Below are 24,253 nucleotides of genomic sequence, written 5' to 3'. Positions count from 1 at the left end.
GACTATTCTACACATTTGTGTAAGTGGGAGCATACAATATTGGTTTTTTTTGGAGGGGAGTTCTGGCTTAATTTTATAAGGCATTAACTTGTTCCTCAAAATGTGTTCTATAAACTGGGAGCATTTGTATAACCTGGAACTTGCTAGAAATACAGAATGTCCAGATCTACTGAGTCAAAATTTACATTTTCAAAAGCTTCCTATGTGACTCATGCATATTAAAGTTTGGGAAGCACTGCCTTAGATTGCCTTTTGAGAATTCCAAATGGGTCAGAAAACAGGCAGAAATACTCGGTAGTGAGCAGCTATGGTGTATCAGAAGTTGTTGGGCATTTTGTGGTTTGATAGTGAGCAAGGCAGACATGGTTGTCCTGCATTCAGCAACTTAGTCTAGAGAGAGACAGGAAGGAATTAAGTGTTTAGGTGCTAGCCAAAAGTAAAGATTACTGGAAAACAAGGGTTCATATCCCAGTCATCAAAGTGATAAATTTTCCCTGCTTAACATTTGAATTAAAATAATTAGGCCAGGTGTGGCGGCTGACGCCTGTAATCCCAGCACTTTTGGAGGCTGAGGTGGGCAGATCACTTAAGCTCAGGAATTCATGACCACCCTGGGCAATATGGTGAAACCCTGTCTCTATAAAAAATACAAAAGCTGGGCACGGTGGTGTGCGCCTGTAGTTCCAGCTACTTGGGAGGCTGAGGCAGGAAAATCACTTGAGCCTGGGAACCGCAGGTTGCAGTGAGCCGAGATTGGGTCACTGCACTCCAGCCTGGGCGATGGGAGTGAAACACAGTCTGAAAAGAAAAAGTTAATTGACAAATATTGTGTATATTCAAGGTATACAATGTGATGATTTGATAGACGTGCAATGAATTATCACAACAAGCAAATGGTACACTCAGGATAGTTTTGGAGGGTTTATTTATAAGGGGACTAATTAAAAAGGTTTGGAAATGGTGTGGGAGAACCAAAGAGCTGGTGCCCAAGGGCAAGGGAAGGGAGAAGTTACCTGAAACTGGAAGAAAAGATAGTTTTGGAGAGCATCTGCTTTGAGAGCAGCGGTGACCTTTTATCAAGAGATAAGAGTTCCCTTGATGCCACGTCATGGGGTGATCCAGAAGAATGAATACCCCAATTTCTCTCCTCCCTTCCTCTACTCTTCTGTCAGGCTGAACCCGACAGAGCCCATTTGATATAGTCCAAACAGACAGACTTTCAGGGGCAGCAAGCAAGGTGGAGAAAGATGGGAAATATTAATAGAAGGGCAGTGGGAAAATATGTTTAGTCTGCTTTTTTGCCCCTTATCCTCTCTTGTCCTTAATATAGGTGAAATTTCATGTCCTCAACACAAGAGATGCCCAGAGTCCCAACAACTATTTTATCATTATGGGGTGATAACCATTTGTTCATACTTCCGTTTTAAACCTAAAGGATTAGGTATCATTAGTGTCCTCATATAAAGCAGCAGTAGAAAAGTGAAAAGAGAAAAACAAGTAATGAAATATAGCTGTTAGAGTTCCTACTCATAAATGGTCATACAGCCTAAGTATCATGGCCATCTTTTCCCACCATCCATTTGACGTTGGGTTCCCCTCACCCTCTGAGAACTCCTTGTTGAGGTTCCCCTCACCCTCTGAGAACCTTGGTGAGATGACCGAACCTGTGTGCGGGGTCTGAGTTCTTAGTGATTTGCTCTTTATTGGGTTTCTGCTGCTTTCTGTCATGGGAATTACTGGGCAAGGGAGTACTGAAGATGTCCCTGTGAGTCCCCAGAGTTACAAACACAGTCCTTTCTCTAGTTGTGCAGCAGCAACTCAATTCCCCCCTGGCAATTGGGATCAGTTACGCCAACTGGTATAATGACTTCTTTCTTCACATTTTTTTTTCCCAGTGGCCTAAGGAGCCCCAGATGGCCAAGAGGTAGCCTTAGCTTCTAATTCATTGAGACCATAACTACTGGGTGAAACATTGCTCATTTAATGCTAGAATCTTCAAGCCTACTTAGCCAGGACTACTGAATAAGAAGCAGAAACTCTTCAGGTGAATTATTGGATACAATAGTAAAAAAGCCAACTCCTATTTCTACCCCTTGGTTCTTAATTGCAGCTATGCATTTTGGCCTTGGGAGAGAGGACACCATATATTCTCCCTGATTTAAGGCATAATGGCGTTAATACAGTGGACCAATATAATGTTTTGTGGGCTACTAAGAAAATTTAAGTTTGGCCGGGCGCGGTGGCTCAAGCCTGTAATCCCAGCTCTTTGGGAGGCCGAGACGGGCGGATCACGAGGTCAGGAGATCGAGACCATTCTGGCTAACACGGTGAAACCCCGTCTCTACTAAAAAATACAAAAAAGTAGCCGGGCGAGGTGGCAGGCACCTGTAGTCCCAGCTGCTTGGGAGGCTGAGGCAGGAGAATGGCGTAAACCCGGGAGGCAGAGCTTGCAGTGAGCTGAGATCGCACCACTGCACTCCAGTCTGGGTGACAGAGGGAGACTCCGTCTCAAAAAAAAAAAAAGGAAAAAAGAAAATTAAGTTCACTTTGGACTACATTGTAACAAAAAGTGGTAGAGTTGACACAGTCCTGGGGCAAGATGGTATTAATAAAAAGTATACTCTTGTCCCTACCGTACAAGTGCAGTTTCCCCAAATTCCTCAATGATTGGAATGGAAAATAAAACAGGTCAGTAGCTGTACATCAAGTGCAAAGGGCTATGTCGTTTTGCTCCATTAAAGAACAGCACATCTGGAATTGCAGTTGCAATTGGCAGCACAACCTGATTATCAACTGTCATTCAGAATTTGTCTGGTTTTCACACCAGCCAATTAGGTGAATAAAGGGATGATATTGTAAGAATTATCACTCTGCATTTCTCAAGTTTTTGATGGTAGCATTATTTCTGCCATTTCTCTAGGGACGTAGTAGTGGTTTCTTGTTTTGTTTTGTTTTGTTTTACTATTTTTTTAAACTATAAAGTTTTAAACACACACACACACCACGCATACATATATGCAACTCCAGAGGTTTCTGCCTGATCCTACCATAACAGTCCTCCTACCAGAGGCCAGGGAAATAATGTAAGGACTCTGCTTGTTACTGATATCTATTCTCAGTATACATTCTGGGACTTGGGAAGAATCACATAATAAGTCCATGGTTACGCTGCTTAGATGGACTCAGGCCAAGACTTCATTTACCCTTTGAACTTTATGAGCCCCCAGTGGCACGTTAGGCACATTGGTGTTTCCAGTCTCTGAGAATCAGTGTAAATTTAGAGACAGTATCTAATGTCTCTGCATAGTCTAGGCATTTCTTTTCCCCAGTATGAAGTCATGCAGCCCACACTGTCTCTGGGGAAAGCTTGGGTGAAAATTCAGAACACATACGTGTGGCTACATTGCAGGATCCTTTCTCAGAAGGACCCAGCTTCCTCATAGTTAAGTGGCTCCAGGACTGTGAACTAGCTTAGACCTGGGAACTGGGTAAAAAGCTGTGAATCTGGGTTAGATTTCTGTCTTGTAGACCTAGAAATTTTCCATCTATGTATGTCTAGCTGCACCTTAGTAGGCTGCTCATTTATTTCATTTCTTGGGACCTCATTATCAATTAGTCATCACTACAAATTCTTATAGGTCAAAACACCAAGATTATCATATCTTTATATTTAGTTTAATTTATTTATTTGAGACAGAATCTTGCTTTGTCACCCAGGCTGGAATGCAGTGGCACGGTCACAGCTCACTGCAGCCTTGAACTCCTGGGCTCAAGCGATCCTCCCACCTCAGCCTCCCAAATAGTTGGGACCGCAGACATGTGCCAACATGCCCAGCTAATTTTTTAAAAAACTCTTTGTAGAGACGGGGGTCTCTATGTTGTTCAGGCTGGTCTTGAACTCCTGGACTCAAGTGGTCCTTCCACCTCGTCCTCCCAAAGTGCTGGAATTACAGATGTGAGCCCTGTGTCTGGCCCATGACTATCATTTCTTTCTTATGGTTTATTGTGGTCACTGCCTAGCTTGTATCTGATTGATCAGGGAACTGATTCCCTTGTATCTATTCTCACCGTTATCTCCAGCATACAGAGGACAGCCACTATAGAGCTGCACCTTTGGGAAGCAGTCACCATGAGCAAAGGCACAGCACTGGGAAGGTGGGAAAAGATCAACTCAAGATGGTTTAGCACCCTGCCTCTTTCCTGCCATCCAGTGGGTCTCTGCCCCATTCCTTCTTTTACTTGTCTCTAAGCATCTTCCTAGAATATCCTTTTGATTGTTTCCCTTTCCTGCTCAGATACCTTCCATGGTAAAGAAGTTTCTAAACCATCTTCTTCCCAAACAGTACATCCTGCATGTTTTCTTAATCATACTTATACAAAATATAACTAAATAGGAAAAGGTAACTATAGTAACAGTTGCTATTGGAATTCCTCTTTGGATTTATCTGAGAAAGTACCCTAATATCTGCCTTGGATATAGACAGTGAAAGCCCAAGCATTATGGATCTGGTTAGAACTAAACTGTAGCAAGCAAGGGAGGAGTTTTTCAGGGACTGTGGAATGGGAGAGAGAGAGAACACTGGGATAGCTGAGAGAAGCCAGGAGTTGGTGAAGTCTTTGCATTAGGGGATGTGACCCTTCACAGGCACCCCTCACCCCTATTTTTAGTAAAAACTACCAAGAACTTGATGTGTAAGGATTTCTTATGGAGGCCAGTAAAAGGGTTAAGTCATGCACCGGGAAGCTATGCAGAAAAACAGTCTACACGCAAGGATGAAGGAGCACAGGAGTAGAGAAAAACATAAGGAGGAATTCTTGAGACTTTGCTGGATTATTGGGGACGCTTTGGGCTGACACAGGTTATGGGGCTGGGATTTAGGCAGAGTGTAATCAGACCACTGAGGGGCAGGGAGTCTTTAACATCTAAGTTGCATGCTTGTATTTTAAATTTTTGTGATTTTAGTTTTTGCTTACTCCATTAGAGTAGAAAATAAGTATTTGTTGAATAAGTTAGAAAAATGAATGAATGAATGAATTGCTTTCAGGACTATGCCACAGAATGTTAGAGTAGGAAAGGACTTTAAGGATCTATTAGTTAAACCTGTTGAGCAGTTAGTTCAATGTTGTTAGGTGCTGATCTCACTGCCAATGATAATAACCATTAGCAGCAATAACAACCGTTGCCACTATGAGTGCCTACCATGAGTCAGACAGTTTACATTTATAATCTCTGTTTTTTAAAACCTTTCAAGAAAAATGTCATTATTGCTACTTTTCAAATATGTTGTCCAGAGTTTCTCTATTAGTGACCCAAATCTGCCTGTTTCTAAGCCAGGGTGTGCCCACCTCTTTGGCTATGCTTTTTCTCAGCTCATTCATTCCAAAGACAGACCATTTAACCATTGGATCTGGGGCAACAAAGGTGAATCAGTCATGAATCCTTCACCAAAAGAGCTTGCTTTGTAATAGATGAAACAGTTTAATTTTTAAATCTAGTGTAATAAGGGTTTAACTAGTAGCACACGGTCAAACTTCTTTTGAAATGAAAAGAGTAAGAACCGATGACCACAAAAAAGCAATTCTGCTTAAACCAGGGTCTCTCACCCTTGGCACTATTAAATTATCAGTACAGGTGGTCCCTGACTTCTGATGGTTCAACCTATGATTTTTCAACTCTACAACGGTGCAACAAACAAACAAACAAAACGTGTTGTCAATTTGTTCATCGACTTATGATGGAGTTACATCCTGATAAAATAGTGGTTAGTTGAAAACATTAATATTTTTTATTTTACTTTAAGTTCTGGGATACATGTACAGAACATGCAGGTGTGATGCATAGATATACATGTGCCATGGTGGTTTGCTGCACCTTTCAACCTGTCATCTAGGTTTTAAGCCCCGCATGCATTAGGTATTTGTCCTAATGCTCTCCCTCCCTTTGCCCCTGACCTGCTGACAGGCCCCGGTTTGTGATGTTCCCCTCCCTGTGTCCATGTGTTCTCATAAACATTAATATTTTCCACTTCAATGGATTTATCGAGATGTAATCCCATTATAAGTCAAGGAGCCTCTGAACTGAATATTCTTCATTGTGGAGGGCTGTCTTATGCATCGAAGGAGGGTTAGCAGCATCCCTGGCTTCTACCCATTAGGTACTGTAGCATACCTTTCTTCTTCCACTGTTGTGACAACCAAAGTATCTCCAGACATTGCTAGATTGGGCAAAATTGTGCCCAGTTGAGAATCACTGGCTTGAAAGGAAAATGGCCGTTGCATGGATGTGCAATAACACCTTTAGCCATTTCCTAATGACGTCATTTAATCAGTTAGGATTTTTGTTTTGTTTTTAGTATTTTGCTGTTACAAATAAAGCTGCAATGAACATTGTTTCTTTGTGTACTTGGGCATGATACGTTTCTGAAAGTGAAATTGCTAGGTTATAAGATTTTATATTTAGGATTGCGATATTGCCCATATGACCTCTAAAGACATTAAACAAATAGCACTACCTTTACTATTTTATTACAAATATTCTTTTTTGAATTTCCTCAATTTTTAAACTTAAATAAGATCCATGAAAGTATGGGTTTATATGATAATACTCATTTTCCCACTATACATTAAAATAAACACATGAAATATTTTAAAAAATCCCTCATGCACAACCAAAAATCATCTTTTACACCAAATATTGGAACACTCCCTTCACTTTAAAGATGTGGTAACTGACTAGAGAAGAGTCTTCCCTTCAAGTTTACAGTGATCTGTAGTCAATACTCTTTGGATTTCTTTTTGTTATTCAACCAACTGATTTTGTTTAAGTCATACTTCTCTAATTCATTCACATGGGTATCATGAAATATTTGGCCAAATGCTCTGTTAAAACCAAAGCACTTCACGTCTTTGATCTTGCCTTCATCTTGATAATTGTTGTAAAATGGGAGAGGTGTCACACTGCTGCAGGGATTTATTCAGTAAAAAAGACATTTGCAAATGTCTTTTCTAACTTCATGAGAACAGGCTAAGCACTAGGGAGGGATATTTTCTAAGTATCCGGGTGGGTGTGTAAAATAAAAGCAATGGTTGTAATTTTTTTTTTTTTTTTTTTGACAGCAAGAACTGAAGGAAAGGGATTGAGAACACACAGAGCGACACGGCACACTGATTTTCAACATAACCCCCATTCAGTATTTTACTATTCATCATCTGCTGAACATATAGAGGCATAGTTGCCAGCTCTTTGGCACGGTCATCCCTGCATTATGCAGAGGTCATTCCTGGGCATCCATTGTTATATCTTGGCATTCTCAGCATCATCAGTCATTTTTGCAAGGCACAGAGGGGTCAGGTCTGAGATCTAGCCATGCTTAATGCAGCAGAATAGGAATCCAGAGGATGACTGAGGTGCAGATGAATGAAGTTCAAATTGGCAGGCAAATTTGGCTTCGTGTTAGGTACAGCATTAGCAGCTAGTGCCCCTATTAGGAGTTTCAGTGGAAGGCCACAGCCTAGTGGGAAATCTCAGTGATGTGAAATCTTGAGGGGCAGGGGATGCTGTGGGAGGAGGCTCAGAAGTAGAGAAAGGTAGGCATTCCACATCAAAAAGGTCTTCAAAGACAGGAGGCCCTGAGGCTATAGGGTATGAGGAACCTAGCAAGACAGAGTCAGCACACCCAGGCCCTAGGAACCAACTGTGGTGCCAGGAAGAGAAGAAAAGCAGGGACCAGACCCAGTTACAAGAATGAGGGCGCAAGGTCTAGGAATAGGGGAACAACAGCATGGTCATTGTAGTCAGAAAACGTACCAGGGGTAGTCTAACCAATGGTACAAGTTGTTGCCAAGCATGATCCAGTGTTGGTCTCAGGAGGCATAATTATCTCCTGATTCAGGTTAATATTAGTCCAAGGAATGGAGGGTGGCATTGAGCATGCAAGTGGGACCCAGGTTGCCTCAGTGATGGTACAGAGTGGGAATTGTATCTCAAATCATTATGGCAACAAAACTCATGTTTTCCTCACTGCACTCATCATGCTACTTCTCCAAGAAAGAGAGACATACACTAGTTCTAGGGATATGATCAATCTGTTCACTAAATCATAAGCTCCTTGAAAGCAGAAACTGTTTCAAGTGCCGAGCAGGGTGTGGCACATGCTCAGTGAATATTTGTTGAATACATAAAGAAAGGTAAAGATGGATGAAGAAAAGAAACATAGTCTTGGTTGGGTGGGGTATTCTATCAGGCTTTCCCAGAGATTCAGTGAAATATTCCAAAAATTCTATACAATTTGTTGCTTTTATTCCATCATATTCAAGCAAACTACTGATTTAAAACAATGACTTTCCTGATTTCTTCATACTGGAAATGAAGGATAGATGTTATATGAATTTGATCACTAGTCATTGTTTCCCTGTGTTGTGGATTATGTTGACATCTGGTTAAAACCTTGTGGTAGTTCATGTGGATGAGATGAGCGGCATCAGTCTCTGTGAAGATGGGCAGAGGGTCTGAGACCCTCTATAGCAGAGAAAGAAAACTGATGAATCATTGGCTTGCAGTCTGGTAATAAAAATGTTTTTTTTTTTTTTTTTTTTTTTTTTTCATACTCCTGTTGTTGCATTTTTTAAAAACTGGCTCTTAGATGTCCAGAATTGTATCCATCATATTCTTGAGGTTCATGACACATCCTCACAATTGGCTCATATACTGACTCAAATATTGTTGACTCATAAAAATTCAGGTTTTGTCTTCTCCTGAGAAACTGAAGGATCCGACAACACTGGTTCTCTTTCCCTGCAGGGCAACCATTAGCAGCTGCTCAGAGTGCTGTCCCTCTTTATACCGATCTCTGTTGTCTCCTGACCAAGAGGCTTCATGTCAGTTGATGTACATCATTGGACATGAACTGTTACTTTTCTAATAAAATGGAGAGAGCTGTTTTATTGCATCTATACCATCCATTTACATTACCTGCCTGGCAAGTGTCATTTGAGTTTGAGAACTCTGCTCTGCTGGGCAACCCTTTTGACACCCCTAATAATAGCTACCATTCACTGAGCCCTTATTATACGCAAGCACAAAACTAACAATTTTTGACCCATTATCTCTTTGATCTCTATAAAGCTCTATGAGGTAAGTCTGAGCTGTCATCTCCATTTGACAAGCGTGGAAACTGAAGCTCACAGAGGCAGGTAATTTGTGCAAGATTACAAAACTTCTAAGTGGTGATACTGAGACTCAAACTTTGAATTCAAACCTTGGATTCAAAGCCTAAATCCAAAGCTAGGGTTTAAACATTTTTTTTTTAAATTATGCTGCTTCCCAGCCAATCATCTTTTAATAATAGAACTGCTGCTACCATATGGGGTTTCTCCCCCATGTCTGGTCCATGTGGTACTGAATATCAGGAAGACCCTCTTCCTGGTATTCAGTGCCAACCCAGAGCTGTTGCTTTGTTGGAGAGGGAGGACAGGTGGTTCTGAGGTCACTATGACTCTCATAAATTACTGATGCTGGCACTGGGATGTGTGTGTGTGTGTGTGTGTGTGTGTGTGTGTGTATGTAGCTGGGCTGTCTCAGTGCTATCCACAGGGAAGCTCCTATAAAGGGCTCCATCTCTGGCCTCACAACTATCAGATCATTGAGATGTGGAAGCTGTTGCTGTGGGTTGGTGAGTATGGCAGGTCCTAGCAGTGTCACTCAGTCCAGGAGGTGCCAGACTTTAGGAGTTTGTCATCTCTTTCGTTCCTGAGAGAGCAGCCTGAGACTCAGGGGACCTGGATTAGATAGAGATGGGATGGGCTATAGTGAACGGTCAGAGGGCAGAGGGCCGCAGGGAGAAATGGTCAGAGCAGTGGTTCTCAAACCTGGTGGCACATTAGAAATTTTACATGCTCGAGTTCCACCTTGGACCAGTTCCATCAGAATCTCTGCATGACCAGCCAGGATATCAGTACTTCTTAATTTGCAGCCAGGGTTGAGAACCACTAGCCTCAAGCTTTTTCTGGGACTTCTAACACTCATCGTTGTCCCTGAGCAAAGCATGAGCATATACATGTGTTTATCAGAAGAAAAGGAACTTCTATCTAGCTCCACTGGTCCAACTTCAGAGACTAGGAAATGAATGAATGGTGTGTGTGTCCCCATTTGTACATCTGCATCTGCGTAAGGTGCTGTGTTGGTGGGCGCCCTTGCTAACCAGAGGGTGTGCTGTGGCATGCCACTCTGGGGAGGGTGTGAATCTCTGTGTGACTCCTCCCTTTGTTTCCCGCAGGGCTGGTTCTTGTGCTGAAATGCCACGATGGTAAGGAAACTGTGTTTTCCCTTCCGGTGCCAGGGAGAGTCTCTGGCTGAGAAATCCTCCACACCGAGTGTCCCCTGCAGCCGCCTTGCCCTGTCTCCTCTGACAGGGATGATGGATCCAACACAGTTTCTCAGAGGGTTTTTGGTCACCTGCTGTTTGTGTCTCTGACTGTGTGCCTTGGTCCAGACTTGAGAATCCATTCTGACCAGGATTTCATGAGGCATTCTTTTCTTCCTGAGACCTCAGCAGTGGGGGAGGAATAGAACCACAGTGTAGTTTTGAGGTGTACTTCAGGGCCAGGGAGAAAGGATGTGAAAATGTGGCCTGGTCTCTTGGGCTGCTGCGTTCACATTGCTTTCTGGAAGCTGAGCTCCATCCACTCCCTTGGTTTCTGTCAACTAATGTGTGCTCTCCCTTACCAGGTGCTGCCCATAAACTGGTGTGTTATTTCACCAACTGGGCACACAGTCGGCCAGGCCCCGCCTCGATCTTGCCCCATGACCTGGACCCCTTTCTCTGCACCCACCTGATATTTGCCTTTGCCTCAATGAACAACAATCAGATTGTTGCTAAGGATCTCCAGGATGAGAAAATTCTCTACCCAGAGTTCAACAAACTAAAGGAGAGGTGTGTTCATATTGGATGTGGGGGTGGTATTTTCAGATTTCACAGGTATAAGATAACAGTCTATTTCTCTTGTGACTCTTCAACTTTCCTCTATTTCTTCCAGTCCTAGCTTCCTCTCAAATAGGGGTCCAGAGCACCCCCAACTTGAGAGCTCCTTGTCACAGACACCTTGAGCTCTTTCCTGCCTCCTTTTGTAGTTGCTGTTGCCTCTGCCTGGAATGTGCTTCTCTCTCTTCTCTGCCTGGCAAAACCCAACTCAGCTTTGGAACCTAGTTGTGAGGATTTTAGTTACTATTGCTGTTAAAGTGGGCCCACACATGCCAAATGCTCAACAAATGCTCATGTTTTTATTACCATTTATTAGCTATGAGCTACTCCAGGGAAGGGGCAGTGTCTGCTGTGTTGTTGTATCCCCAGTGGCTAGGTCAGTGTCTCACACAGGGTCGGTGCTCAGTAAGTGTTTGTTTACATTTTCCTCTCTCCAGAACTCCTGGGATCTCTCCGTGCCCAAGGGAAGGCTTGTTACTGCATTAATGGTTATAGATGGTCAGGGAAAAAGTTCTATGCCACTAGATTATAAGCTCCCTGAAAGTGGGGAGCTTATCTGTGTTGTTCTCTGTTCTAAAGTGCCTAAAGCAGTAAATGGCACGTAGACATTGCTCAATAAATATTTGTTGAATAGGAAAAAGAGAAACATTTTAGACTACTCTTTTTTTGGAAGCATCATGGGGGCATGCGCAAGTTTGGCAGACTTTGTGCAACCTTGGAGTTGTTGGGCTGTGATGGCCCTTGGGTTGATTGTTCTGTCTGTCTTTCTTTCTCTGTCCTGTGCTCATTTCTCTCCTAATATCACCTTCCTCCTTTTCCTTCCCTTACCTCCCATCTCTCCTGTTTCCTGTTTTTCTTCCACGGAGCAAAACAAAAGAATGTGGCAGCAGCTGCCCACTGGAGTGGAGGACCCAGCTCATCAACCCTCTCTCCCACATCATAGGAACAGAGAGCTGAAAACACTGCTGTCCATTGGTGGGTGGAACTTTGGCACCTCAAGGTGAGACTTTGCTGTTATTGTCTTCTCCCTGGGAGGGTGGAGCAGGCTGGCTGGATGTGAAGACAGAGGGGGAAGCCAGCTTGGCCATGGGGACAACAAAGCTAGTGTAAGCGCTTCCCCAACTCATGAATCTTAGACCCCTGCACTCAAGGGACATCCTGGCCTCTTCTCCATGGTGGGTCAGGGGAGACAAGGAAGTTCTAGCAGGTGGTGAGAAAGGGGCTGGGGGGAAATTAGAGACAAAATGAGGCACTCAAACAATTGTTTCTTCAGCCTTTCATAAGGGAAGGAATCAGGTGCAGGATGAGAATAACTCCCAAACCTCATGGGTTTCTTCACTTTATTAGTGGATCCAGGAATATCCGCCTCAAAGGGTGGGATCAGAGGAAAGGAAATAACAAAATGCTAAGCTTAGTGCCGGCACATAGTACACGTTCAGTATGTAGCAGCTGCTCTTGTTAACACTTCAATCTCCATGAGGCAACGTGGAGATGACAAACTGCCTTCATATTTTCTGAAGAAACATTTCTCCTATTTCATGGCTGAGGCTTGGGGTAGAGGCCGTGCTTGCCTTGTTGCCTTAGAGGCATGAGATGCACGAGAGAGAGGCCTGGTGGGCTGGGAGTGTGTGAGGATGCACTTTGCAAGATGGAGGAAAGATTCGGGGCAGGGGGGTGAGAACTAGCTCTGCCCAGCCCAGGCTTCACCTCTTCCCCTCTCTGAACACTCCCAGTGCTGCAGATACTGGGCTAGGGCTGTACATGCATTAACCCGTGAACACTTGGAGGAAGCTTACAAAGTGGTTGTATTCCAATTGGTAGAGCAGAAAGCACAAGTCACAAGTATTAAGGAACTTGCCAGATTTGTCCCAGGTATTCTCAGAGATTGCCCAGCAAGGAGGTGGCAAACTGACCATGGAACCCAGATCTATTTATGAGTCTGGTTAATTTTCTAATCATGGCTCAGCTCAGGACTAACCCAGAGTTGCTTAAAGTTCAGCTCCAATAAGTTAGAATTTTTCCAAAGTGTCATCACTACGGAAGAGAAAACAAAGTAAAACAGAAAAAAATATCAAACAAGCAATGAACAAAAGAACACACGATCAGGAGCCCCTTAGCAGAGCACAGGCCTCTTGTGCCAAGTTATACAGCTCAGGCCCAGATTAACTCATAGATGTTTCTGGACATGCTGGCCCTAGACTCATGTTCTCTCCCCTAATCCAGTCAAGTAGAAAATGTCAGTGCTAGGACAGGTTGTGGGAATTGAGTGGTTACCTATGAGGAGACAGCACAGAAAGGGGTGGTGCCTTGCCAGTAGGCATACCATGTTTTGGGGGGCAGAGCTGGACTGAGTCATTTCTCTGCACCCCAGGCTACCTGCTTGGTTCTGTGCCTGCTGTTCCCTGTGCCATCTGGCCTCGGGGCAGTACATGGTTTTCAACTTCTTTTAGCTGCCTGAATTCCCCACTCTTGGGTATTGAGCTCGTGGTGCTGGGAGAGGCATGTAAGAAGGTGGGAGAGTTTTGGAGCTCTGCCTTCCTTTCCTTCAGCCACATCTGTCAGGCCCACCACAGAGCACCAAGCTTGCGAGGGGCCTTGTAGGAGGTTGTCATTCTGTGGATAGTGTTGTCTTACCCCTGGTCTCCCTGCAGGTTCACCACTATGTTGTCCACATTTGCCAACCGTGAAAAGTTTATTGCTTCAGTTATATCCCTTCTGAGGACACATGACTTTGATGGTCTTGATCTTTTCTTCTTATATCCTGGACTAAGAGGCAGCCCCATGCATGACCGGTGGACTTTTCTCTTCTTAATTGAAGTAAGTCTGGTCTGGAAGTGCCAGAATCCAGAAATGATTCTACTTTTATGTATCTGGGCTTATGGCAGGAGAGGAGCATAAGTCCAGGGCCAGGGGCAGAAGAGGGTGACAGAATGTTCTTTTACCGTGAACCCCTGGAGGGTAATACCTGTAACTCCCCAAGGTTGCTCTTTTCTCTGCACCTGGGGCTTGCTCCAGTCCTCCAGCCTAAGGGATGCCTTCTCTGTGCAGCTTCCTGCACTCCCTCAGGCAGTGTCTGTCTGAGTTCTGTGCTCCTGAGCCTGCTCGCCACCGCACGATTAAATCATTCACCACATCAGCCCTCATCTGCCTGTCTCATGAGCCTGTGGCATGGCCCATGTCCAGCTCACCTTTGTGTCCCAGAGCCTGGCTCAGGAGCTCAGTAAATGCTTCTTAGATGACACTACCCCCAGGCCCCACCTCTTGTTCGTCCAGTTCTCTGTGTCTTTTTGTCTTTTCTCCTAGGAGCTCCTGTTTGCCTTCCGGAAGGAGGCACTGCTTACCATGCGCCCAAGGCTGCTGCTGTCTGCTGCTGTTTCTGGGGTCCCACACATCGTCCAAACATCCTATGATGTGCGCTTTCTAGGAAGGTGAGTGTATATTGCCTTGGTGGGGCAGGACATTGGAGGGAAGCAGGTGTCTTGAGCTCAGAACCCCAGAGCTTCCCAAGCGCTGTTTTTGAGCTCACCACGTGCCTGCCCTGACGTCAGTGCAAGTTTGGGGCTGGGCTGAGGGGCATGGGTGGGGACAAGGGCTAGCTCCATTATACCCTGAGGGTTTATTTAGACCTCAGAGAGAGGTGATGTAATATCTGCCCACAACAATATTAGCACAGGTAGAGTCTTCTGCACAGCCTAGGAGAGAATCCCAGGGACCTGGCCTCTTTCCACCTAGAGTATATCTGTAGACATACACTATGCAGCAGATGCTGGCATCAGAGATGGATGAATTAATAATCACTGTCACAAAAACAAAAGTAGGAATGCCCAGTCACACCCAGTATTCAGAGCAGTTCTTCATGCGAAAGTTAAAAAGCTAGACAAAGAGCAGCACATAAATCTTTTTGGACATGTCAGCTCTAGGTATATTTTCTAGAACTTTGAGAATCAAGTATTTACAGAAGAGGAAACTGAGGCAGATGCAGACCAAAAGAGAAATGGGATATTCCTGTGTGTGAGTGTGCTAGAGAGTGGTTTCAATGTGGGAGGAGAGTGAGAGACGCAGGGGACATGGAGTGTGTTAGTGTTGATCTTTTAGCCAGACAGGATTGAGAGAGTCCTGCCCTCACCCAGCTGGGCAACTTTAGGCAAACTAGTTAACCCATCTGAGTTTCAGTTTCTTCACCTTTAAAGTGGAGATGGTTACAGTACTTAGGGAATTAGCCAGATTAAAATTAAATTAGATAATCAGTGTAAACCCTTACCCCTGTAACCTGGTAATGATGAAAGCTTTCTAAAGGAGGTAGGTTTCAATGGCTCCTGGAATTATAGAAAGACAAGCTACAGAACAGACTGCTTTTACTCATGACCATTTGTGCAGATGCCTGTTAGCATTTGTATCAGGCCTAAGTGTATTTTCTCTCATCTAACTCCTGTCTACCTCCACAGATACTCTCAGGATGCATAGATTCTCACACACAGCTGTTCCTAACCAGCTGTTTGTTCCAGTGGCAGGTGGATAGCACAGCATGGGCAGGCCCCACAGGCAGAAGGAGCAGGGAAGCTCTGGTGACCAATGTCTAGCTAGTTAGCCAAACAGTGCTGTGATGATCTGACTTGAAAATCTGGCTAGCCCAGTCTTTATATCTCTTCCTCCTGCCTCTTACAGACTCCTGGATTTCATCAATGTCTTGTCTTATGACTTACATGGAAGTTGGGAAAGGTTCACAGGACATAATAGCCCCCTATTCTCTCTGCCTGAAGACCCCAAATCTTCGGTAAGGAAAGGAAAGATCTAACGTGGCCCAGACATCTGTCCCCCTGAGCTCAGGCCATTGGCTCTTAGTAACAAGGAGGAGTGTGGATTCTTCTTACCTGCAGGCATATGCTATGAATTATTGGAGAAAGCTTGGGGCACCCTCAGAGAAGCTCATCATGGGGATCCCCACCTATGGACGCACCTTTCGCCTCCTCAAAGCCTCTAAGAATGGGTTGCAAGCCAGAGCGATTGGACCAGCATCTCCAGGGAAGTACACCAAGCAAGCAGGCTTCTTGGCTTATTTTGAGGTGATGGGAAGCAGTTAGCAGTCAGTCTGTCTAGCAGTTAGGACTCTCCCACCCCCAGCTGGAGCAAAGGCCAGGACAAGGGGCAATGGCAAGGGTGAGAGCTGTAGACAGGGCAAAGAGGGGGGCTATTAGGACAAGGGAAATCACTCTCTGGGGTATTTTCTTTTTCTTTGGGGTAAGTTATTTGAGCCTTTTGTAAGGGACGAAGGACTTGGTGGAATCTGGATGGAAGGGTTTCATTGTACCCCAAAAAAGGATCTTCAATGCTATACAGGCAAACCCTGACTTTCTGTATGGCCTAAATAAAAATCATTAATATTTGCAATATACATAGTTTCAAACATATGCAAAATTAAAAGAATAGTATAGCCTCTGTACCTCCCCCACATACTACTTACTCAGCTTCGATCATTAATAATTCATGGCCAATTTTGTCACATCTCTGCTGACTCCCTCCCTCCCTACTGCTAGATTATTTTGAAGCAATTCCAAGGCATTCTCTACGACAGGTTCTTTCTCTCCACTGCAGCTCTACCCTCTTCATCTTCATCTCAACTAAGCTTGCTGTTGAGTGGTGGAAAGAGACATGCTTCCAAGGGAATGTAACCATCAGAGGTGACAATACTAGCCACATAAGTGTGTGGCTGTAGTGACCTGGAAAGGTCTTATAGAGCAGGTAGAGTTTGAGTGGAGTTTGAAACGCAGGAAAATCCTGATGGACAGGAATGACTAGATGGGAAGGACTTCCCAGGTAGAGGACAGCAGGTGCAGAGGGACAGGTTGAGTACTTTAGGCAGTAGTGGAGGTGCTGCAAGTCTCTCCAATCTCTCTGCGCTGGATGGATGAGGGTGTTTTTCTGCTAATCCCATGAAGCGTTTTTATGAGTGTTGGCATAGTTGAAACAATGTTCTTGAAGGGCAAAGAAGCTTTGATAGACACTTTAAAGCACCAAAAGCAAAAAGGAACGACTTAGACATTAACTTCTGTAGCACAACTTGCCTACCTCTACTTTTTTTTGCAGCATATAGTTTCTAGCACAATGCTGGGCATCCAGTAGACACTCAAAATGCTTAATTGATTGTAGCAACCTAGCTCTCCCTGCCTTCAAGAACTTTAAATCTACTAGAAGTTCAGGTGCTAGTTTGAGAACTACCTATATGGGGCAGTTTGTGCTGGGATCTAATGAACAGGAGAGACTTGTTTGTGAAAACACTTTGAATGAGCTACAGATTTGGTCAAGGATCGGGTATGTTACTCTTACGATTTTGGTACTGGCATTATATCCCTGGCTTGGTTTCTTAAGGATGTAATCCACTCTTTGGTTCCCTATTTCCCATCATGGACAGTAGAGGAAGGAGCAGGTAACAGTAGGAATTTATTCAAAACAGAGAGGAACTCGTTTTTGAGTGGCCTCTCCATTCTCTCTTTGGTTTACCTTCTTCTCATTCACTGGTTAGGGATTCTTGGGTTCTTTATCCTTGAGCAAGGAACAACTGTCTCCTGGCGCTTGTCTCCGTGGCACTTTCCAGAACTAACCTGGTGGTCCTCTTGGCAGATTTGTTCCTTTGTCTGGGGAGCGAAGAAGCACTGGATTGATTATCAGTATGTCCCATATGCCAACAAGGGGAAAGAGTGGGTTGGCTATGATGATGCCATCAGCTTCAGTTACAAGGTGAGACCCTGGTTCTTTCATGCTCTAGCACATGGTTTCTTACTGGCTTCCATGGGGCCCTTTTTTGTGCAATGCATGCATGTGTATCGGGTGGAGGGTGAAAGGTGAGGATGATTAGACCAGGGGAGTTTCAGGCATGCCTACATTTTAGTTCTAACCGGGGTTTCATAATCCCATCTGTTCCAATTCTCTATTCTGAAGAGAAGGAATCTAGGTTCTGAGGGAATAAATAGTTCTCTCAGTTTTTACAGCTTTTTGGTGATCTTTTGGGTCTCTTCCTTTCCATTTGGACCAACTAATTTCATAGCAGATAAATAACCAACACAAAGTAGATCATGGTAAGTGCTCTGTAAATATTACTGACACGTAGCAGAAATGAGGAAGTCTGGGAGGGCTTCCTGAGGGAGGTGAGCAGGAGTAGAAGATGATGACATGGGGGAAAGGCTCAGTGGTGTAGAAAGCTTATAGCAGATGCAAAGAAGAATTTGGGTGAAGCAGAGGCTTTTTATAAAGGGACTTGAACGCTGGTAAAGGTGTTCGGTCTTCATCCTGTGGACGTTTTAAGGCAAAATCAGGTTTCTACAGGTGGATGACCTTTAATTTTCAAACTTTTAGAACCAAAGTGTGACCACCACTCTCCCTTCATGTAAGTGGTATTTTATGAAGTTGAATCTGGCAGGTTTTTATAGTGAACTAAAAGAGAACTGACATGCTCCAGCAGTTCCTAAACCTGCCTCTGTTTTGGAATCACCTGAGAGACTGGATACATGTATAAATCATGGTTCCACTCCTGAATATTCAGTAGGTCTTAGAAAAACTTTGGAAACTATTTTAGAATGCCTCCACATGTGATCCTTCCAAATGCTAAGTTGACATTTTGGGAGCTCTCGGGGGGGACACAGACGTGTCCAAGCGTGAGATAATGAGGGTCTGGACTAGGGTAGTTGGAAGGAACAGCAGTTGAAAGGTGAGAAATTGTCAGAATGTGGCAACTGCTTGGTATTGAGACTTGAATAGAGAGAATTCACAGTTCTCCTGTTACCGGTGATGCAGAAATGCCAGGTATCGGCTGTTTTTTGGGGGGAGTTTGTGTGGGAAGCACCAGAGAGGAAGGCACTCAGGAAGATTCACTGTGTAGCTCTTCTGTGCATTAACACCGGGTGAGGCCTGCTGGGGAGGAGACAGATAAAAGGGCGTGGCTTCTCCCATCTGGGATCTTGCTCTGTGGTTTGGGAATGGGAAGACACAAACAGGAAAGATTAATGACTCAACGCATTTACCCAGTTGGATGGAATTAAGTCTAAGACCCATAGGACGTCAGAAAGGGGATTGACCCCGTGTGTTGGGGGAGGCCCTGGGATGAGCAGCAGAGGGTGGTCTTGCTTTGAGGTGCAGTTACTGTAACTCGCAGAACTAGGTGAGGGGACATGAAGCCAGGGTGGGGATGGTTAAGGGATTTTTGACATAGAATATCAGAGCTAAAAGAGACCTTGGGGATTATTGTTGGGAGATAATTATACCCTGGATTTCTCAGAGTTCCTGCACAGTTTGAGGATTTTGGGCAAAGGAAGCAGACAAGCTATACTAAAAATAGAGAGCTGCTTTCCTCTTTCCCCCAGAGCCATTTGCTTACCTTCAATGATTGCGAAAGTCCCCTTCCCAGGGAGGACTTGTTTATGTTCCAAGTTCTGTCCTCTCTCTGGAGGGAGGAGGGCCACGTAGGTCAACCATTCTATATAAGCTCTGAGTCTCATAATTTCAGGGTTCTTCTCTGTAGCGCAGACCCCACTGTACATGCAGGTGAATTGAACATCTGACCTTCATCACATTGTCCTTTGGGTAATTGGGACATGGAAACTGACTCAAGGTGCTATTCTGGCTATTTTGTTTTTTTTTTTTTTTTTTCTGTGAATAATGAATGTTCTGTCCTCTGATCCAGAGGTCTGGGGCGTTGGGGTATGTGAATATGTGTGTGTGTGCATGTGTGTGTGTGTGTATACACAAAACTGGCAGGCTACTTTGTTGGCTTGTAAGTAGAATAAAAGTCTCAGAAACTTCACAGTATCAGACTTAATGATTGGGTTCCTCCTTCCTCTTATTTTACATTTGGGGAAAGTCAACCTCTGAAAGGAGCCAATTGACTTGGCTAAGGAGCACAGCTATTTGGACCTGGTGGAGTCTTGTCTTTTCCATCAGACTTGACAGAGCGCTGGCAAAGTAATAATAAAACCTGGACTTGAATCTAAGCTCCGCCATTTAGTTGTAGTGGAGGTTTTAAAAAGTGTGGATGAAAGCCTTTATTTTCTCATCTGTGAGAAGAATATAATATTTTGTGCTCTACTGTATTTTATAGCATCACTGTGAGATAAGGAAATGAGTTTTAAACAGTAGAGCAATATCTACAGTTTAATATGATAATAATGGTGATTAGTGAGGTGGGGAACCCAGAGGGTTAGTAGCTAACTTTTATTGAAGATTCACTATGTGCCAGGTATTGATCCAAATATCTTATGCATAGGAACTCTTTAGGAAGGCTTATGTAGCATTCCTATGTAACATAAAAACATAAGATTCACCATTTTAACCATTTTAATGTCTGAAATTCAATGGCATTAAATACATTCATGATGTTGTATAATTATCACCACCATCCATCTCCAGAACTTTTTCATCTTCTCGAATGGAAACCCTGTGCCCATTAAACAGTAACTTCCCCTTCCTCCTTCCCCCATCCCCTGGGAGCCACCATTCTATTTTCTGTTTCTGTGAATTTGACTACTCTAGGTGCCACACTTAAGTGGAGTTATACACTGTCTCTTATTTTGTGTCTGGCTTATTTCACTTAGCATAGTGTCTTCACGCTTCATCCATATTGTATGTAGTATGTGCATGTAAGAATCTTTTGAGTCTAAAAATGTTGAATATGTTATTATCCTCTTTTTTTTTTTTTAACAAATGAGACAGTTAAGACACATAAGGGTTACATAACTTTTTCAAGATCCCATAGCTAATAAGCAGTAAAGCTAGATTCAAATGCAGGCTATACTCCTAACCACCCTGCTACATTGCTTCCTGAGGGACTATCTTCAGTTTTTTGCCATTGTACCCAGTCTGGAGAGTGCCAAGTACAGTGGGTTGACTGATTGTTACTTTTACAGGCATGGTTTATAAGGCGAGAGCATTTTGGGGGGGCCATGGTGTGGACATTGGACATGGATGACGTCAGGGGCACTTTCTGTGGCACTGGCCCTTTCCCCCTTGTCTACGTATTGAATGATATCCTGGTGCGGGCTGGTAAGTAGCTGTGACCTAGAAGCTGGGGTTGGAGGTTGCATAACCAGGCACTGGGTGAGTCCCTTCTGCTAGATCTAAATGCCTTGGTGAGGCAACATGACATTGAGGGGAGAGAAAAAGCTTTGCCAGGCCACTATGTTTTCCAGTCTTTGCTGTGATACTTGGCCCTTACTTGACCTCTTTGAGCTTCCTTTGTTCCATCTAAAATGGGAATAATCTGTATACTCATGACATTATTATAAGAACTAAGTGAGCTATGGAATGAAAATTCTCATAGCACTCAATGTATGTTCTTTCTTTCTTTCTTTCTTTCTTTCTCTTACTCTCATGGGCAAGGGCTGAGGGAATTAGGTTTCTTTTGATATCTCTTTTTGATAGTAGAGGCTACCCTGGCAATTAGGAAGTGGAAACTAGCATGCAAGGGATGAAGCATCCTTACAGATGGTTTATAATCTTCATTTTATGGGTAATGCGACTGGAGCTCAGTCAGGTCAAGTCTTCAGGTGGGCCCCAGTCCCATTGTTCACAGCATGCTGTCTCCAGCCTCCTTGCCCTGGCTTTGTTCCTGGTGCCTCCTACAACATAGAGACATAAGAAGCTTCTCCTTCAGGATTCATCAAGTAATTCTTTAGCATTAGGCCTCGAGGGCAAGGTTTTGCTGATGGTGCAATCAGAGATGTCAAAGTGAGGGCTTGAGCACGAGGAATGGGTGGGCTCCTTTCTGGGGTCATTCATGGAAAATGTAGCAAATCCACTGAGTGCCTGTGGGTGTCTGGGACCTGTGAACATGATGGGGTCTGGAGCAAGGCTTCTATGTGGTGGGATTTCATCTATGTCCTCAAGTAGGTATAGTATTAAATCTTCCACTTCTGGATTTTTGGAGCAGGTACTTCAGCGGTGGAGTGGTTCTAGTTCTGCCAGTAATTAAGAGGATGAGAATGAAGTGGTAGGAATCTCATTCTTTTCTGTTGATTTTCTTTAGAGTTCAGTTCAACTTCTTTACCACAATTTTGGCTGTCATCTGCTGTGAATTCTTCAAGCACTGACCCTGAAAGGCTGGCTGTGACCAAGACATGGACCACTGATATTAAGATTTTGCCCCCAGGAGGAGAGGCTGGGGTCACTGAGATCCAAGGAAAATGTGAAAAATGTGAAAATATGACTATAACCCCTAGAGTTACAATTGTGACCCCTACAAAGGAAACTGTATCCCTTGAAAAGCACACTGTAGCTCTAGGAGGGAAGACTGAGATCACTGGGGCAACGACCATGACTTCTGTGGGTCATCAGTCCGTGACCCCTGGAGAGAAGGCCCTGACCCCTGTGGGTCACCAGTCTGAGCTCCCTGGGAAGAAGACCCTGACCCCTGTGGGTCATCAATCTGTGACCACTGGACAGAAGACCCTGATCTCTGTGGGTTATCACTCTATTACCCCGGGGGAAAAGACCCTGACCCCTGTGGGTCATCCATCTGTGACCCCTGTGAGTCATCAGTCTGTGAGCCCTGGAGGAATAACTATGACCCCTGTCCATTTTCAGACCGAGACCCTTAGACAGAATACAATGGCCACTAGAAGGAAGGCTGTAGCCCTTGAAAAGGTGACTGTCCCCTCCAGAAAGATATCAGTCACCCCTGAAGGGCAGACTGTGCCTTTAAGAGGGGAGTATTTGACTTCTGAGGTGGGTACTCACCCCAGGATGGGTAACTTGGGTCTTTAGAGGGAAGCTGAAAACAGGATGATGCTGTCCTCCAGCCCTGTCATCCAGCTCCCAGAACATACTCCTCAAGCTTTTGACAACCACTTTGTTCCTGTCTATGGAAACCATTCCTCTGTCAACTCAGTAACCCCTCAAACAAGTCCTCTTTCTCTAAAAAAAGAAATCCCAGAAAACTCTGCTGTCGGTCAAGGAGCCTAAGCCCTGCTGGTGTCAGAAACCAGGGAAAACCCTTGTCTTTTCTTCTAAGTGACATGCTTCCTCATCCTGGAGCAAAGCAGCCATCAAAACCACAATAGGCCAATCTCTTTTCCATTAAATAAACTGTAAGCACAAGAACCCACCGAGTTCTCTGAGATTCTTTTCTTGAATTGAACTCTGCAACTCAGTTGTCAGCTTCTCCCTTTCAAGGTCATTTTCCCCACTGCTATTTTTGGAAAGAGGGAGTTTGTGTCTAGTCTACAATGATGCTATCCTGTGTGGATTATGTGCTTCCTTCTTTGTTATGAGCAACTGCTCCCTTCACTGTTCGTTGGCGCCAGAGCCTCTTCTAGAACAGTTTCTGCCACCCTCAAGGGGAGCTGAGATGGGGAGGGGGAAGTTGAGTCTTCCAATTATATTCTCTCCTTGGTAAAATCCTTGTTTTCCCTGAAAAAGCAACCCCATCTATTCTTTCCTCAAGTAGTGTTTGAGGAAAAGATATAAAAAAGGTACTTTAAAAATTATTTTCTTGTAGTATTACCTTCACACTTCTGCTAGGTCTCCTCTAGAAACACCAATTCTCACACATTAAACCTTTAATCCACCCAGGGAACGTTTTCCTAGGCATGACTGTTCCTCATAAGTTGCTATAGCCACTGGATCAATTTCTAGCCCTCCAATTCTATGAGCTAGTGCTACACAGAGTGGGTGTCATACCTATCATTACGTTACTTTTTCTTTTGGAAGTGTAGCCTCCAAGTCTTTAAGCCGGAGTCTGAAATTAACATGTTCGTAGGATCAGGCACCTGCCATTGAAGCATGTGAAAGCACATGGCCGTTTGCTTAACAGAACCTAGGTCATATATGAAACCCTTTTGCCTCTACAAAAAAATTAGCTGGGCATGATGGCTCGTGCCTGTAGTCTTAGCTACTTGGGAGGCTGAGGTGGGAGGATCACCTGAGCCCTGGAGATTGAAGCTGCATTGAGCCACAATGGTGCCACTGCACTCCAGCCTGGGTGACAAAGCAAGACCCTGTCTCAAAATAAATAAATAAATAAATAAATAAATATTTCGGATGAATCTGTGAGTTGTTTTTCTGTCCCATCTTCTGCATGCACTTTATTCAAGGGCAGCTTGCCTTCCAGTTTCTAATTTATCTGTGTTTTTTTCTTATTTATAAGCTTCCTCGAACTTCTCTCTTAGCTATACATTGATTGAGTCTTCTGTCTTTATCATCTAATCCAAAGCATAGATCAATGGGTGGTCAAGATTCTTGCCTCTATTTATGATAGGTGTTAGTTGCAGATAATGGAATCCACTAAAGTT

The 24,253-nt window shown here is 44.0% G+C and overlaps 1 protein-coding gene across 1 annotated transcript; it reads left to right on the top strand.

Annotated features, from left to right (window-relative positions):
* The first annotated feature begins 10,840 nt into the window (after positions 1 to 10,840).
* OVGP1 (oviductal glycoprotein 1) lies at positions 10,841 to 23,067 on the top strand. The gene is made up of 8 exons (XM_017869663.1): positions 10,841 to 11,979; positions 13,631 to 13,796; positions 14,283 to 14,407; positions 15,645 to 15,753; positions 15,857 to 16,042; positions 17,598 to 17,714; positions 20,873 to 21,008; positions 21,991 to 23,067. Exons 1-8 carry the CDS (start codon positions 11,657 to 11,659, stop codon positions 22,725 to 22,727), a joined length of 1,899 nt encoding a protein of 632 aa, XP_017725152.1. The 5' UTR covers positions 10,841 to 11,656; the 3' UTR covers positions 22,728 to 23,067.
* Positions 23,068 to 24,253: the final 1,186 nt, after the last annotated feature.

The sequence above is a fragment of the Rhinopithecus bieti genome, unplaced genomic scaffold (genome assembly GCF_001698545.2).
Source record: "Rhinopithecus bieti isolate Rb0 unplaced genomic scaffold, ASM169854v2 scaffold_3040, whole genome shotgun sequence".
NCBI classification, from domain to species: Eukaryota; Metazoa; Chordata; class Mammalia; order Primates; family Cercopithecidae; genus Rhinopithecus; species Rhinopithecus bieti.
The sequence above is the reverse complement of the archived record's forward strand: the minus strand, read 5'-3'. Positions and strand labels throughout refer to the sequence as shown.